Raw genomic sequence first — 18450 nt, 5'->3', positions numbered from 1 at the left:
TATTCCTGTCCCTTTGAAATACTTTTGACAAAGGTCCAGAGAGACCTGAACATTAGCATAACCCAACAATTGTGTTGCTGAGCAAAAACAGTGTGCAGGATCTTCTTTCCTCAAGACTCAAGTAAAAGGGAGTTCAAACCATTATGTGTAGAATCAGTGAAACAGCAACAAGACACATTTTCCTGTCCTTAAATTCCACAGAAGCCATGAATGTTGTCCACATGTCATGCCCATGCAGTGCCAGAAGGGGGCAGTGTTTGTTTGTATTTTCTGAATTTTCATTCTGGACTACAGGCTAATCACTTTGCTATAGAGTCAATGTTAGCCCTTTAGTTTTGAAGTGGAAAAATAGCAAAGAACCAAAACATTTTCAACCTGAAGTTCAACTTTATGTCAGTTTAGAACTTTTAGTTGTTTGTTTATTGTGGTGCTACGTAGTTTCATTTCAAATGATTCATGTATATACTTTATTGCTTTGGTATTAATTGTTAAGATAATTCATTTGTTATTTGACATCATATTTGTATTCAACAATGTCTTTTTCTCCTTATTCTTCTCCTGCAGTTTCACTACAACTTCAGCACAGAGCGAAGCATTGCAGTGTAACCTTCCACCCAGCATTCACGCCCTGGCAGACAGAGCGACGAGGACTGAACCAATACTGATGGACCAAAGTGATTGTACAAAATAATGTAGTAATGAAATAAGGAAAAAGCTGGAATACACTGCAACTGTATATGGTGTAATTTAAGACCAAAAAAAAGAATTTTTATCTTGATGGATTTTTATTTAAATGACTCAATATTTTAAATATTTCTTGATAATGTGTGTGAACATTAAATTTTTAGTAGATTTTCAACTTATTTATCTTAAAAGTGACCTTTTCTTAATGTGTTTTGTTTTATCTTACCCAGATAGTCTCAGAGTAAGAGTTTTGCCCAGAATAAACTGAGCTAATTAATATCCCCACACAGATTAATTCGTGAAAGTCTGTTAGCTGTGACTCACATTGTGCTCATCAGACTAACAGGGCCGTGCTGACAGTGAGCAGCAGTCAGGGAGGACATGAAGGGGGAAAAAGGGAAGCAGCCTCATCACACGCAAACAGGCCCCTCTGATGTTCATTTTCCAGCAGAAGCATCTTTCCATCACAAGGTTCATCATGAGCAGCGTTCGGCAACAACGAGCAAAGCCTGGAGACACAGGAGCCTTTTACCCCAGACGCCCGCCCACGTCAGCGGCGACTCCTCTCCTGAGTCAGGTCTTTAAAAATAGAACACAACATTAAGCCTCAGCTCTGTGGATATGTTATTCTTAATTATTAAATATGTTATTTATAGCTACAGCTGTTTAGAGGGGGAGGAAAGTATAAAAAAAAGTGACAATTTCCTTGATTTTTCTGCTTTTTTAATATTCACAAAAGCTCATTTTCTGAAAATCCAAAGCACAAGAAATATTTATTTATTAAAGTGAATATTTTTTCTCTTTAACCAACTAAAAAACACCCTGCTGCCACTTTGCTGCCACGTTCAGAAGCAGAATTTACACTTGAATACCAAAACATCACCATCTTCTCACTCCTGCTTATCTGTCATTTGCAACTAATTAAAATGTCAGACTCCATTTGCACATTTTTGCAGGTGTAATTAGTATTAGAAACTCATTAATAGATTAATGTCCCTCTTGTTAATTAGACTCTCCTCCTGCAAAGTTTGTGAACTTATGGATTCTGCTAGCAATGCAGGAATGTATTTATTATTGTTCTCATGACCAAAATTCCTAATGGCTTTCGGTATTCACAGGTGTTTAATGAAGCGTGCAGCAGATGACAGCCCTCCACCAGCGCTCGCGTTAACTCCTCTGTTCAGCCGCTGGAATCAGAGCAACGGTCTGAAGAATCCTCTGCAGAGGGAACAGCTTTCACGCTCCTTCATGAAGGTGACACTCATGTCAGTGATGCCCTAGAGCACAGTGACAGGCTCAGACAGCCCTCCTCCCTGCTGCGCGCAAAGTGCATATATACAGTATGTCATATGTATCCAGATACAGGCTGTACAAACAAAACATTTTACAGCATTTCTCATTTGGCTGAAAAACTTTGCAACAAGTTATAATATCACTATTATACCAACCACTAAATCGAGTTCTTTTTAAAAAAAAGTTAGATTATTTTTTCACAGTGTTTAGGTGGGTTGTAATTCAGAGCAGGTAGTGTGTGATGTCATTTCAGATGATATGTGATTTTAAAACAATATTAAGAGGAGATGCACAACTGCATCATAAAAGGATAAACTGTATGTACTGTGGCAGTATTGCGTTGATACACGGATGCCAGGTATTGTTACTTTTTATTATACAACTAAATGATATAAATTAAACTTTAGGTAGCCTACTAAAATAATGAGATCAGCTGCTCTCTCAGTCTACTTGATACATTTTGCTGCAATGACAATGACTGAAGTGAGATAAATAGACTTTGTTTTCGTAGATAAAATACACATTGTCAAAGTTTTCTTTGGGGACATACTTTGAAAACAGATTTTAAAAAAATGCAATATATCATAGTTTATGATACTGCAATCCTCAGCATATCACAAAACATTTAAAACCGCGTATATAATAGTATTTTGAGTTAAGTATCATGATGCTGTCGTGCATTGGGGCCTCTGGTGATTCACATCTCTTGAGAAGACAGAAGTTAACATTAGAGGGATCTTACTATTATGTGTTCTGTGTAGCCAAAGTCTGATACACAAAAGCTTATTCCTTTATACCGTAGAGCTCCACTGTTTTCCAAACACTCTTAAAATCACCTAAATATTCACTGTAGTTTATTTTGAGTCCTTTTCACACACTTGTCCTGCTGCTATGAATGCTCACGTGCGCACCAAATGTGTAGCTGAAAATAATTCCTGACAAACGCTCTAATAACTTCTAACAGTTACAAGAAATATATAATTTTCAGCCTTTCAGCTAACTGGTAGCTCATCTGGTCAAGCACATAGCATTAAGGTGCAGTCCTCAACTAGTGGAAGTGTTCCCACAGTCATGGAGAACCTCAAAAAGTCATGGAATTTCACAATCTTTTTTTTCCAGGCATGGAAAAGTAAACAGTAAGTCAAAATCATTGAACATTTTGGAAAAGTCATGGAATTTTGTTGTGTGTTATGAAATTGTTACAGTAATCTTCCATGTATTGTAACATATGGGCAAATTTATTTTCTGTAGTTACTGACGTAACGTAGCTTTAATATTTGTTGGTGGGTGACGTTTTGTTTACCTTCTCGTACATTTCTGACTTTCTTCCTGCGTTCCGTCTCTGCCTCCATGTATTTCAGCAAGGCGAAATTACTTTTAAATAGAGTTCGAGTCTGATATGTTTAAAATATGCTGTGCAAGTAGAGCAAGAAAAAAAATGAAATGATAAAATAAAATGCATTATTTTCTGTGACTTCATTGAAAAGTCATAGAAAACTCAAAGTCATCCCCTCATTCTCTCCCCCGCCTTTCCTGCCTGTCTTCAGCTTCCACTGAAAAAAAATACAGACAAAATGGCCATATAAATATTCTCAAATAAAAATCAGAATATTTAGTATTATTTTAAATGGAGGTATGTATTTTTTTTCTCTGTTTTAAAAGATTTACGTCTTCAGTAGGAACAAATGGGTCTGGGGCTGAGTGCTACTGACAAGCTGGGGTTGAAAAATATTAAGGAACGGACTACCGCACTGTTGGTTTTGGTCTTTTCGTGAGAAGTGTTGACAATTACAGAAACATAGAATATTGCCAGCCCTTTAAAAAAAATGTGAAAAAATGTGAGCCTTGCTCTGCAGAAGCAGCACTGGTAACCTCTTAGTGTTGTGTTAGATGTGAGCAGCATTCAAGGTATTGTTGTTATCAGCAGGTGGAGTCTGATGTTCGCCCTGCAGGTCACCGCTAATCACCGCTTTTGCATTCATGCTAAGAGAAGCAGCGTAGCCAAACTCTCCAGATGGGCACAGAGCCTTCAGAACCGCAGCTCTCTCATGAGCCCTGCCCAGCATCGCCCATCAAAAAGCTTCCTCACATGGTTTCACTTTTCCTTTCACTCCACTTTATGATATGGAAAATAATGATTTTCAGAGACCACATTTTAAAATTAAAATGGGAACGACCTTTTTGTCTGCAAGCTATGCAGACTAGAGGAGTAGTTAAGGGCTGCTGTGTGTCTTTAAGCTTTTCACATATGGCGAATCTGTTTCCAGGCATCTTTTAAACTCCCTTGCTATCTCTAACCTACCAGGCCCACTTTAGGCTCCTCAGTCAGCGCCGACTCTGTTGGCTCAGCCGAAGTTGAGCTGAACTGCAGAGCAGCACATCAAAGCCCCACCCTCTGTGAGTCGGCCAGATGTCCCGTGGTCATTTTTAAACTCACACCCCGGCGCATGACATGGAGCAGTGTGTAAGCATGTAGACAGAGGTGGATGGGCCGCTTGGAAATTGGAAAAGGAAGCCTGTATTTATGAGGTGGTTTGAGGTGCTGTGTTAAGACAGGCTTAGCCTGCCACTCTCCCTCTGACAGCCCTGTTTCCCCCTGAGCAGGGGTGACCAGAGACAGAGAGAGGTGAAGGAGTGAAGGCAGGAAACCTGTCAAAGCAGGTCCAGACCAGACCTGGACCCATGGTGAACAGACTCACAGGCAGGTGATGCAGCAAATCACACTGACAGAAGATGTAGAGCCTAATGTTCATATTTTTATAACAAGAACAAACAGGAAACAGAGGAATTGTACTTGCTAATGTGATTCCACCAGCCTGGTGCATGCTGGGACATACTAAACCCTCTGTGACCTTAAACAGGAAAAGCTTTGGATGAAAAATGAATGCATAAGCAAATGCTAATATCCTAAGAAACAAAGACACACAGGCTGTGCGCAGTGAAACACTCTGTCATTTACCAGTTACCTCCAGCAGTTTCTTCGTTCCATGCTGACGTCATCCAATGTTGCCCCACAGAGATATAAAGCGGGAGGTCGGACGTGTGGTCTTCTCTGTACCCGCCACCTTAACAAGCCCCCAGGCTGCACTCCGAGGGGAGCCTCACATCAAATCTGTCTTTCTGTACCTCAGCTAGAGGTAAGATGAGTGATCTCCCAGAGCAGGGATCCCCTCTCCTCCCCCACACAGCGGCTCTCCTCCCCTCTCGCTCTCTGCCACGGCGGCCAGCCCATGTGAGTCAAATTATTGTAATTGAGCAAGGATGGAGTCGGGTGTGAGGTGATCTCTCTCTTCATCCCCTCCCTCTCTGCCTCTCCCTCTCTCTCTCTCTCTCTGGCTCTTTCTCTCTCTCAGATATTTCTGCACATGTTGTGAAATGACCAGCAAGCATCTCTTTCCCCCCTCCCTCTAACACTGCCCGTAACACAGAAATCAATTAACTCCTTTCAAGTTAGATCAAAGGCCCAATACACCATCCAGGTCTCTCCACAACCTGCAGGACAATTAACTCTCCCTTTGGACAGCGACCAGACTGGACAGATGAAGGGAAGGCTGCTGCCGCTGGTCACATACGTGTGAAGCAGCCATAAACAAACGGGAAGTGATTAGACAGACTTTCGACTGGCATTGTCCTAATTTACCAGTTAGTTATGCATTAATACAACAGGACGATAGGTTTTAATTAATCTCCTGGGGACATCATGACAAAAGGAAACTGAACTTTGACTTCTGGATATATATTAGAGGATGTTTGTGCTATAAGCCGCCATGTGGCTCTTTCAGCCACACTTTTGGACAATGGGCCCCTGGGAGTAGACATGTGAAAGCCCCCCAGCCTGCCTACATAGGAGCAAGACGCCCCAACTGAAAGAGAAACAAAGTGACCACAAATGACACAGCCACATTATTTAAAGATGCCTTGTGTTGTGTTATTTTGTGTCTCTTTATGTTTCCTTGTAGTTATTTTGTGTTTTTTTAAGGTTTCTTTTTTGTCTTTGCAGTTATTTTGCATCTCAAGTTTTTTTTGTCTCTTTCTGTGCATTTTGCATCTCATTGTGGTCTTTTTACATCTCCTTGTTGACAGATTCCATGTCTTCGTAGCTGTTTTGCATCTCTTTGTAGTCGTAGTGTTTGTCTTTGTTGACAGTTTGTGTCTCTTTGTTAGAAGTTTGCATCTCTTTGAAGTTGTTTTGTGTCTCTTTCAAGTTGTTTTCTCTGTCTTTCCATCCATTTTGCATCCCATTGTGGTCTTGTTGTGTCTCTATGACAGTTTGCATCTCTTGTGTCTTTTTTGCAGCAGTTTTTTGTCTCTTTGCAGTTATTTATATCTCTCTGTGGTCGTTGTGTGTCTATTTTTGGTTGGCTTTTATGTCTTTGTGATTGTATTGCATCTCTGTGTTGACAGATTGCATCTCTTGTGTATCTTCGCAGTCGCTTTGTATCTCTTTCCAATGGTTTAGTCTGTTTTTGAGGCCATTTTGCATCTCATTATGGTCTGCATTTCTCTGGCAGTTTGCGTCTCTTGGTTGATAGTTTGCATTTTCTTGGTGGTCATTTTGTATTTCTTTGCAGTTGCTTTGTATGTCTTTCTAGCTATTTTGACTCCCAGCAGTCATTTATATCTCTTTGTTGCCATTTTACATCTTTTGGGGGGCTGTTATTACTCTACTTTGCTTTTTATCTCCTTCCAGTTGTTTTGTCTGTTCTTGCAGCCATTTTGCATCTCCGTGTGGCCATTTTGTGTACCTTTTTTGACAGTTTGTGTGTCTTTGTTGACGGTTTACATATCCTCGTGGTAATTATGTGTTTCATTGCTGTCACTTTGTATCTCTGTCCAGTTTTGTCTGTTATTGCAACCATTTAGCATCTCATTGTGGTCATTTCATGTTCCTGCTTTGACAGTGTTTGTCTCTTTCTTTACAGTTTGCATCTCTTTGTGGTCATTTTGTGTTTCTCAGCAATAGCTTTTTGTGTCTTTCAAGTTTGTCACCTTTTGCAGCAGGTTTGTGTTTCTTTGCAGTCATTTCTATCTGTTTGTCCTTGTTTTGCATCTTTTTTGGTAGTTTAATATCTCTTTTAGGTTGTTTTGCATCTTTTTTGGTAGTTTGGTAGTTAGTTGTTGGCACAGTTTGCACCTCTTTGTGGTCATTTTGTCTCCCTTTGCAGTAGTTTTGTGTCTCTTTGTGGCTGTTCTCATCTATTTTTAGATGTTTTATATTTTTTTGTGGTTGTTTGCACCTTTTTGTGGTGTGTTTGTATCTATTCTTTGGGTTCTTTTATATCTCTTTCTGGTTGTTTGCTTCTCTTTGGAGAAGGTTTGCATCTTCATGTGGTTGTTTTGGTCTCCTGAACCCTTGGGCCACTCGAGCTGTTCCCACTCAGCCTGTTCAGTAATGCTTTCATGGGCATGGCGGTGGCACACCATAGGAGTTTGACATCAAACTGACTGGGCGGGGGGGGGGGGGGGGGGGGGGGGGGGGGGGGGGGGGGTCGGGGAGCTGTCGTCCACAGACAGGTGCACTGACCCTGTCCACCCCTGAAGGTGCCACTTGCATTTTATTGGACATTTAGGGCCGGCCAGCGTTTTTTAACAGCCACCTGGATGCAATAAAGGGCCCGCTCCTGAGCTCTGGCTGCCCAGAGGATTTCCCAGCAGCTCCTGTGGGACCTCTGGCTAGTTAAGATGTTTATTAAGCTGAAAGTGGTCCAGTGGGAAAACACAGCACTTCTGAGAGATTCGGGCCAGCAGTTTTCTTGTTAGTCGGAGCGCTCCCCGGAGGATTGGGTTTCTTTTCCTTTCAAACCTCGGAGGGAGGACAGGGTCAGTTCACAGGGCATGGGGTTGACCAACTGGTAACTAGGCACATGAACCCAGGAAGGGGAATATCTAGAGACCATCAAGGTCAGTTAGGAGCGATTCCCACAGTTTCTGACCTGAGTGTGTTAGCTACGCACATTCTATTCAGCTCCAAAATGCAGTTGTGAGGCCACTTTAAGAATTCCATTATCTTAAATTTGCACGAAATATCTTGTGGAAGCATCAGCAGTTGTAACTAAATAGAATATCTGTGAGGCAGGTTTATTTTTTTTTCTCAGAAAAAGTCCTCTAAACTGCAGTTTTTACTCTTAAATTGACTGAATGAAGCTAAAATGTAAATGGCAGTGTGTACTATAGCTTCAGTGCAGTTGTATCTTTATTTTTAATGCACAACTGAATTTCTTTGAAGAAACGGCCCATCCAGAACATTGTGATGTTAGTTCTGCTTGCTGTGTGACAGATCTTGACCTCACTAAGCTCTTCTGGACCTCTAGTTCAAAGCGCTGCTCCTTAGCCTCAGGCACTCTGCCCTAATAACTTCAGTTAGCCCGTTAGCCCTTTCTCTGCTCTCTAAAAGTTTAGCAGCTGCACTCCGCTTAAAGGAGAAGAGAAGAGAAATATAGATGAATCATTAAAATGGCCTCTTTACTGCTCAGCTTGATAACATTTTTTTTCTCCCTCGTTTAATTTTGAACTTTCTCGAGGCCAAAACTGCAGAGCTCATGGTTAGCACGCTGTGAACTGAGCGGCACATGCGGCCAGCGATGGGTTTTTAGTGCTTTCTGCCTAATGTTCAGGACAGATTAGAAATGTTCGCCTGTGACAGATGCTGTCTAGATCTTCACTACCAGATCCACCCAGCTGCAAAACATCTGGAGGATTTCTACCTTTTTCCTCTGAAGTGAAGCCTATTAATGACACACCCACAATCATACATGTGCACATACACTCGCATTCAGGACCCGCAACACACATTAAGTGTGTTTGGTTGAGGAAAAGAATCACACATGTACAGATGTCTTACTACAGGTATTTTTTTTATGGCTGCATATTTTTATTCATTCCCTCTAGTTTTTTTGTCCCCTGTTATTGTTCATGCACATTGATGCTGTTACCTACTGATTTTCTAAATATTTGTTTGCCATAAAAAAAAAGCAGCCATTCAATTCCAGTTGTACATCACAGTCGGTATATGTGTAGATGTATTTAGAATATCTTTCAATACTTAAGCCGCAAAGTCTGCAAGCACATGCAATTTATTCAGCAGGGACAGAATTTATGCATTCCACATGAGGAGCGGGTAGCAAAGGCCTATGCGCTTGTTTTTAATGGCACACATCCTAAAATCACGCTCCTGGCCTCCTGCAGCCTCCGCTATTTTTTTGTGTCAGAGGAAACATTATTTTTGCAGAGACAAATCCACTGAATAACATGATCATCTGATGAAAGGCGCTGCAAATCTTGCCTGAGCTGAGGCACTTTTGCTAATGATGAAAACAGTCATGTAACAACAAATGCCACGTATCTCGCTGTGACGAGACGCTGGAATATCAGTTGGTTTTATACGCACGAGCAAAAGTCGTCTCTCAAAGGGCAAAACAATGTTTTGTTTCTGTGTCGCTCCTCCACTCAGCACCTCTGTGAGGGATTTTGAATGGTCCTGGTTGGGGAAAGATTTAATATTCTTTAGGCGCTCATCATCAAGAGTTAGACAAAGTCACAAGTCACAGTCTCATGGAGACATTTGGAGCCCAGGGTTTAATTTAGTTTAAAATTCCTGTGCAGTAAGTTGTTCCTCATGTGCCTGAGCAGCTTAGGCTCACATGCCGACTTGTTTGGCCATCGCCTGTGTGTGAAGTAAAACAGAAGGGAAGGGGAGATCCCCACATCACAGGATAAACCAATTTTGTTATTGCTGACTTTCATAATGCATCATCTGTTACCATCTGCGATCCAACTTTGAACAACTTTTTTAAAATGTTTTGAAGATAATCCTTGGGAGAAAGAAAAGTATTCATTGGGTTTTAACAAAACATTTGATAATAGTTTTTTCATTAACATCGCATGACACAATTGAAAAAAGGCCTCCTTCATTTAGCATTTTGGTTTTCATGACTTTACCACAAAAGAGATGTGTGGGGAAATAAAGTTTGATTAATGTAATACACTCCATATCATAGCAAATTAATTATAAGAGGAAAAATATGTTATTTGTGTATCGAAATGGAAATGTTTTTAAAAGAATTTTATCATTATTTCAGTGTTATAACAAAAAATCTTTTTTTGAAAAAGACAATTTGTGTAGTTGTTTTATTGGCAAGTGAAATGATTTTATGAAACGAAAGATTAATTTAATAAAAATATTAGATAGTAATTAATTAAAAGTAAGATAAATAGTATTTTTATTGTAACTTTAAGTGCATTATTCTTTTTTGTTGTTTTAGATGTGGAACATTGAACTAACATTGAAAAGTCATTGTAAGTTATTGCTGCAAAATTAAATGTGGGCTATAAAAACATCTTTTCACCAACAAACTTCCATGAGAAAAAAAAAAATAGGCCTATTTATATTTTATGGTATATTTGTTATATATACTATACTTTTTGTTTTTTTTATTACAGTAAAAAAAAAGTACAGTGCAGCTGATCACAGGGATAATATCAGAACAGAATAGTTGACAAACATATTTACCAACAGTCAAACAAGAAAAAGCACAAAACTGACTAAATACAAATCAAAATGCACATAATATGATGAGGTACATATAACACATTCAAACATATTTAGATAATATACATAAAAATATACTTTGTGGTAAAGGAGCATATTTTGCCCTTTTATTGGCATATAATCATTATTAATGTTTGAGGGGAAAAAAAACGTTCTCAGTGTTGAAAGATTTTTGACAGATTTTTTTTGTAAGGCAAAATTGTATAACTCATATATCTTATAGTTAAATACTTTTTGAATTTTCACAAATTGATAATGCATGTAAGCCAATAGCAGAAACAAAACACGTACAGAGAAGTTAAACAGGAAAATTATTCTATCAAATACAAATGATCTAAAAGCCAGCTTATGAATGTTTAAGATGTTGAAAAGATGAATCATAGAATAGATAAAAAGGACATAATTTATAATATAGATGAAGACATAGTTAGGTTTAGTTTGAAGAATTTTGCAGGAAAGCTTAACACTAACAAAAGCAGTATTGTGTGCTTCATCGAAAGTTAAAACAATCTAATAACAAACCACATTTAAGAAAGAACAGTAGTAATATTATATATATAATACACAAGTAATATTCATTCTGTTTTAATTTATATATGTACACCATGCAGTGCTTCTCTCTATACATATGTCACAGCTTTTTATATGAGCATTTTTTTAGATTGTGAGATATTTTTAAGTTGCAGCAGAAGTTTATTGCTGAAGAGCAGTGGAAGTTGTACTTCCTAGTTTTTTCCAGCAGGGGGTGGTATTGTAATTCAGATAGTGAGTTTTAGGGGTTTGGGGTAGTAACAGCAACTGTGAAGTAATCTTTGTTTAGACTGAGTCAGGGGACCAGGTGCATAAATCTGACTGCATCCTGTCATCAGATGACACCTCAGAGTTTTTGAGGAGAGCGCGTGTTGGTTTGTAGCTCAGAATGATTATTGTATTGTTGAATTACTCCAAAATCGCAAGAAATTTGACTACATTTAACAAAGGGGCTTATAGCCAGTTTACTTTTTGTCAGATTTTAATGAAATGGTTATTCTATTCTCCTCTTTTAATATGATAAAACTTCTGTAATACTTTGAGGGATTTTTGAAAGTCAAACCCAAATAACTGTTAATAGAGTAAACAAACAGGAGAGGGGGGAACTTTAAACAGTAATGTTTACAGCTATGATAATTGAATTATTCCTCTGTAATTTAATTGTCCATATACTCATAACTCCACTACATTTAAATTATAGCAGTTTGGTTAATTATTTACTCAAGAGATAGCAACACATTTGCCAATATTCACATTTTAAAACATTTGTTTATTTTAAGGGTTTAAAATAGGCTATCTATTTTATTAGTAAGTTTAAACAGTCCCATGCATTATGGTTTTAAGCTTTAAATTATTGTTTGGCCAGAATTTCTTTTTTTAAAAAATTGCATTAGTAGTGATAATGTCAGTAAGCATTTGTGTAATTTTCTTTGTATTATCACTGTTGGAGAAACAGAGCTTTATTATTAGATTTTATGTTAATGAAATTACAGCTCAGTTTCTCTCCGTGTCTTAACAACCTACACAAATGCAGATAAACAGTTCTCAGACTCACATTTCAAACTTGTGTGTCAGCTCGCTGTCACACAGAGTCCTGTCAGGCCATCTGTCAAGAACTCAATAAATTTGTCAGTCGAGGGGGAAAAAAAAGAAGCTGAATCCAATAAATCATAAGATAAACAAATCTAGCCATGGGTTGACAGTGCTGTATTAGACTTGGGCTTAATCCTGGGGGAGTTGGGATTATCCTGCAGTATCATTTTTTTGGCTGTCTCAGTAAGGTGGGCTGTGTGGTTCAGGCGAATAAAAGCAGAAACATCTGAGTGAGAAGTAGAGGATGTGATGAAAAAAAAAAGCATAAAATAAATAAATCGATTTTAGGCTATCTTGTGTGCATCTGCGATTTTAAGCTAACATAAATAAATAAAAAAAACACTGATGCAAACTATGAAAAAAATGAACGAAATCAGATGGACCCAATTTGTGACTTAAATTAAAAATCAAAACCAGTTGTTACAGGCTACTTTAGTATTCAGGGGCCCTCGGGCCTGTGGGGCCCTGCATCTCATCCTCTATTTGTTATTACAGCAGTGTTGTGTCTGTTTGCTTCCTGTGTGAAATCACGATATTAATTTTTTAAAGGTTGGAAACTGCAGAAAACATTAACTCAGCAAAAGAAATAGAAAAAAAAAGATTGAATTACAGTTGATTCGTAGTAAATTACCGATTCAATAAGCGTCACTGCTGATCCGGGACCGGTCAGCGGCTCCGTTCACCGGAGGAAGAGCGCTCTGCTGCCCTAAAAACTCCCTCTTACAGCCACAGTAATGATTTTACGCAAACGTCCATCCCTGCGCACTAAAGACGAATACTAAACAACATTTCACCCCAAATTCGTTAAACGTATTTAACGCGAGATGCTGTGCTGTTTCTATTTTTAAGATGCTCAAGTGCAACTCGGCAGCAAACAAATTAAAGGAGCGTGTTTTTTTTTTTTCTTTCATTCGATCTTTGAGGGCGAAAAAGCATCATGGAGAGCTTAGAAACACTCATTAAAAGATCAAAGTGAGTTAACTATCAAAGTCCTCTAGCCATGCAATTTAGGGAGCCATTATGTCTTTGGTTTGCTGAGTTTCTCCTTTGAGGATGTGAAGTGTTTCTTCACATTTTCACTGAGGTATTTTATTTGTTAAAAAACGCTTATTTTGCACTTTAGTTTTAGGCATAATTGTAAAAGTTCACATTTCAGTTTAAGCAACAAAAAAGGATAATGATGTAATGTTTTTTTATAGTCCACATATTCAATTTAATATATTCTGGCTTTACGTTGAGGATTATTATTATTTTTTGCAGTTCATTGATTGTAGCCTCCGGGTTTGAGGCCGGACACAGTGAGAGTTGTGTAAGTTATTCTCTTGGTTGGAAAATGAATGGATCCTGCGTGGCGTATAAACAGCGTGATGTGAATGTAATTAAAGTATGAAATGGTCTACCTATATGTTGATACATATATTTAAAAGTGATTGATGCATTTGTTTGAATGAGATTTACATGTTACGAAGTCGTGAAATAATTTCATAATTGCTTTACCAGTTGTTTTTTTCCCATTCTGTATAAATCTTTACATTTTCAAAACAAGACTAATTTAATTTAAAATTACGCGTTTATTTACATAGGAGGCGTACATAATTAAGCACTGGTAATTTGTTTGTAGTGGATTACTTCATTTTCTTAATTTACTTTTCTCCAAACTTTGTCGACTTTGTCGATCTTGATTTCCAAAACTGTGCGCAAATTTTTGCAAAAATTTAACGTTCCTCCCGCTGAAATTTTCACTTTTTTTCGCGAAATAATTTGCTCTTCTTGCACGTTAAAAACCTCATAATTTCCGCCTTAATATCCCGAGTCACTCCACTCACTTTGAAAACTGATCAAACCCCCAGCAGCCATCAGGAATGTGCATAGCCATAATGGCGCAATTATTATAATGGTCTCTTACCTTTTCCGACGGATGCAACAGTTCTGCTTACTTTAAAGTAAATTGCTAAACTTTAGGAAACCATTGCTTTCTGTACTGCACACCTGCTGCAACGTTTCTTTTTTTTCCCAGCAGCATGCGAGGGAGGGCCTGTCATGTAGGGGCTCATTAAAACACCGCCGGCTAAAAGTTGGCGGATTGATTTATTGAATGAATGTTTGATGTCCTCATTCACACAAGTGACCTGGCCGATAACTGCTGAATGAACGGAGGAGGAGGAGGAGGGAGCGGGGAGGTGGTGGAGGAGGAGGAGGACTGGGGTAACACGGGTTATATTCTATGTTTTTAAAAATGTATTGATTATTTTGTATTGATAGTGCTCAGCTCATAATGCGTCTTAGTGGTAAGATAATCTAATATAGTGCGAGGCGGAGGTAATTGAGCAACCCCATGCTGATACAAGTGCTGCAAATAGAAGAGAAGAAAAAAAAAACCCAGCTAAGCCGGGGGTGGATGACTTCATGACTGACGGGAGTGATTTTAACAGAGAAAGTGTACATCCTTTAATGAATTATAGAAATAGTCCAATATTCATATTATATTTGTTTGTGCTTTAAGCATTTTTTGTGGTAGTTTTATACTTTTTAAAAGTTACAATAAGGGAAAGTACTGATTTATTTTCTGTATTTGGCTTCTTGTATCTCTCAGATACCTCCAGCTATTCTCTGAGTGAACGGCAGAGGGCAACGCCAACAGTCTGCTCTCTGTTTTCCAAACTGGGCTACAGGTCATCGCCTTGATGCTTTACAAAAGACATCAAAAACAACAGCCAGGCCTTTGGACTGAAGGTAAACGCAGCGTTCACACACTTCAGATTATTCTGCAGAAAAATGTGTTTCTTTTTTTTGTTTTGTTTGTTTGTTTGATTTTCCTGTATGCCTACAAAAAGTCATGGCAAAATTTGGAAAGACGGACTTCTTTTCACCCTTTAAAAAAACAGCATCTTATTGTTTTAATAATAATTAATATAATTATTAATATTACTATTGATGTCATTCCAGTCATTGTCTATTCACGTCTCCATTGAGCAGCAAGTAGTTATTTCTATTATCATTAAAATAAGCTTTTCTCAAAATATAGCAACACTTTACAACGCATTTCCTTCAAATGTATCTGAGCTTTGTTCCGTAATAGAAATTGTATTTTTTTTTCTGCCTGGGTCTGTCGCTGTAGCTTTTATAAGAACCTGACAAACATGACAATGAGACTCTCGTGCAGCGTGACATAGGACGCAGCGCACAGTCCCACTCACAGCCCTGTATTTTCACTCAGGCCTCAGTGAAACAGTCCTCCGCACCTTTGCAAACCTCACATCTTTGACAACATGTTTACAAAGTAATTGTAGGTATGTATTAAATATAGACTATAATAAATCCATGATATATATACCATGCATTTATTATAGTGCATGGTATATATATCATGGAATATATATATATATATATATATATCATGCATTTATTATAGTATATAATAAATATACATATATATGTATATGTATGTATGTATATAGTGCTTTCTCGAGTACAGGCCTTTTCAGGTTGTGTTGATTTTACTCTGCACGAGAGCTCATTCCTCTCATAATAAGATTTATGGCCGCCGTGTTCCTGCAAAATAGATACAGCACAGGCCTGTAATTATTATTATTACTATTATTGGTGCTTCTTCCTGACCCAAAGATGGATAGCCATGTCTCGTCGTGGCCACCTCGGTGCCGGACAGAGCGCTGTTATCACCACTGATCGCCAGGTGCATCAGCTGAAAGGAGACAGCAGCCTCCACTGAAAACAATACACAAAAGAGAAAAGGAAGGCTTTTGAAGGTGATGCTGATCTGTAGTTTCTTTTTTTGTTTTTGTTTTTTTTTACTCCTGACGGAAATATACGTATTAATTTATGATGAATATAAAATTATTTTGTGTCTTATTTCAATGTTTTTATTTTTCCTAAATAATCACATTACATTTACAGAACGCATTATTTTCTCAGAAAGCGCATGATATAAAACGCTTAATTATTAAATTGAAGTTATTTTTGATTGTTGTTGCTCTTATTATTATATATGATATTTGGTATTGTGGGCTCAGTGTGATCCAGGCCTGTGTAAAATATCAGTTTTCTCTCTGTGCTCTTCTTCACGGTTGCCTCCGTGTGTGTTGTTATTGGACTGTGTGCAGCGCACTGTACTCTTCTCCAATAGCATCCCAACGGCGGTGAATGGGGGAATGAAAAAAGTGTAGCCATGCATGCAGGAGTGGGAGGATCCACTCGCTTCAATCTCGATCTCAGACTTTTGCAGCGACAGGGGCACAACCAACCAACCGTCTCTGTTACCTCCAAAGAGTTACTGCCGGGACATCTACATACATACACTCTCCTATTTTTGGATTTGTTGTCACGCGTCTTCTTTTTTTTTTCTTGTTTCTTCTTTATCTCACCTTTGAACAAAACTGTTATACCGTGAAGAAGTCCCCAGCTTTCTCCCGTCGGCTTGAGGACGAGAAGATAAAGCTTCCTCAGTCCTCTAATCATAACAGGTGACTGTTGAGAGAGTTTATTCCACGTTTATTGTGTCCTTTCTGTCTTCTTCCTGACGCATCTGGGATTTGTGTAGCCGGCTCACGCTGCCTTCACATTTTTAACTACTGCGAGCATCCGACTCGAGCTTTTTGCATTTACTTGAGCTCATTTTGTAGTTTTTCCTCCTCCCGGCTGCAGGCTGCTGTGTCACACGGAACTCGAGCGCTTTCCAACAGGTTTCCTCCTCGCTGTGTAACTCCAGACAAGCTTTGTGTGCGCCGGGATTCTCTTGTCCAGTCTGACCGTGTTCTTATGGATATTGCAACAGGTCTGGTGTCACTGGAGCGCCTCTCCGCGGGAGAACAGCCCGAGACGTGCATCATGCTGGACGGCATAAAAATTGAGGATCATCCCCTGCGATCGGGACAAGCCACGCTCGGAGTCATGCTCGGTGAGTCTTTTTATTTTTATTTTTAATTATCAGGCTATATAAACCTCAACAAATCACTGTGAATCGCGAGGGTCAAACACTAGACTGCCAATGCTGCCTGGATGCCATTGCTGAGTGCCCACTGCTGTGTGAGGATCAGGAAAAGTTTATTTTTTTTACGCACGGAAATGGATAAAACTGCAGATATTACTGAATAATGTAGTTTTATTTGTATGTTTTTTTGTCACGAAAACGCATCCTGAGAGACACAGGCGTAGAAGCTTGAAGTGTGATGCAGTCTGCAGGCCTTATCAGAGAGAAAATATTAAATTCATCCATCAAAACCTGCCTTTTAAAATAATAATAATAATAATTAAACACCGTACACCTCCACTGATTTCTTCATAGGCCTTTAACGCTTTTGATTGATTTATTTTTTTTTTAATCCGACACCACAATGCTTGACTCAGGCCTTTCTTTCTTTTTCCTGACGGGCCCCAAACTCCTGTGCCGTTTCTTCCAGGGACTGACTGTCATCATCCATCCGTGTGTGAAGGATGCCAGCGTCCCATCTCCGACCGCTTCTTGATGAGAGTCAACGACTCCTCATGGCACGAGGAGTGTTTGCAGTGCACCGTGTGTCAACAGCCTCTCACCACCAGCTGTTACTTCAGAGAAAGGAAACTTTACTGCAAACACGACTACCAACAGTAAGCACAAATCTCTCTCTGCATTTCTTCAGATTGCTTTGGTTCATGTGCAGTGATTTTTTTTTATTTTACTTTTTAAAAAGGTATTGTGGTTGCTTTGGCTGGCCTGAAGGCCTTGCATATGTGTGTGTGTGCAAAAACACAGTCATTCAGCTAGTGTGAAGTTGAATTTTACAATATTTAAACAAGTGCGTAAAAATGTGCACCGGTGATATAAATTAACCTGTTGTCGTTGCTTTTTTATTGTCGGACATTATTAGACATTTTGTCCTGCAAAATTATATTTATATATAAAGATGAAAGAGCAACAGAAGTGGAATTAAATCTGAGCTTTTGACTCTCTTCAAACATCTGAGTAATGTGTGTGAGGTGTCTGAAGCTCACACTGGCTGGAGGACGCACGCATTAGCGGTCATATATTACTGTCATATGCTTGGCTTTTCTTGTTGTCACAGTGGCCCACGATATTTCCACATTTGTGTCTGAGTGCATTTCTGACATAAAAAGAAAAACAGTTGATCCCACACAGGCCCGAGAGTGTGCAGGCGGACAGTGTCGGTGTTTTATTCCGCTCTGTCAGGTATTTCCTGGTTGCATCATGTGGCCTTTCCCCATCACCATCAGCCGCTTTACATTCAATTACAATATGGAAAACATCATTTCTGCGAGCTTTCTTTTGAGAGTTTCGACCCACGGCG

The 18450-nt window shown here is 38.9% G+C and overlaps 2 protein-coding genes across 6 annotated transcripts in view; both read left to right on the top strand.

Annotated features, from left to right (window-relative positions):
• The window catches only part of mvb12bb (multivesicular body subunit 12Bb), a 37976-nt gene extending 36754 nt beyond the window's left edge, over positions 1 to 1222 (top strand). The window contains exons 10-11 of one of the 4 annotated variants that reach the window (XR_006105928.1): positions 565 to 674; positions 1133 to 1222. Coding sequence is in view for 1 of the 4 variants with exons in the window: in XM_042488737.1 (XP_042344671.1) it covers positions 565 to 606 (42 nt within the window). In the remaining 3 variants the exon portion in view is untranslated. Of the gene's footprint in view, positions 1 to 564; positions 1106 to 1132 lie in introns of those variants that run through there. The other 3 variants (XR_006105929.1, XR_006105927.1, XM_042488737.1) reach the window with 3 other exon arrangements.
• A 13563-nt stretch (positions 1223 to 14785) lies between these two features.
• lmx1bb (LIM homeobox transcription factor 1, beta b) overlaps positions 14786 to 18450 on the top strand; it is a 51829-nt gene continuing 48164 nt past the window's right edge. The window contains exons 1-3 of one of the 2 annotated variants that reach the window (XM_042488424.1): positions 14786 to 14881; positions 16941 to 17063; positions 17566 to 17752. In XM_042488424.1, coding sequence (XP_042344358.1) covers positions 14833 to 14881; positions 16941 to 17063; positions 17566 to 17752 — 359 coding nt within the window. In that variant the 5' untranslated portion in view covers positions 14786 to 14832. Of the gene's footprint in view, positions 14882 to 16409; positions 16630 to 16940; positions 17064 to 17565; positions 17753 to 18450 lie in introns of those variants that run through there. The other variant, XM_042488425.1, reaches the window with a different exon arrangement.

This window comes from Plectropomus leopardus, chromosome 6 (assembly GCF_008729295.1).
Source record: "Plectropomus leopardus isolate mb chromosome 6, YSFRI_Pleo_2.0, whole genome shotgun sequence".
Lineage (NCBI taxonomy): Eukaryota > Metazoa > Chordata > Actinopteri > Perciformes > Serranidae > Plectropomus > Plectropomus leopardus.
This window is presented reverse-complemented; position numbering and strand designations above follow the sequence as displayed.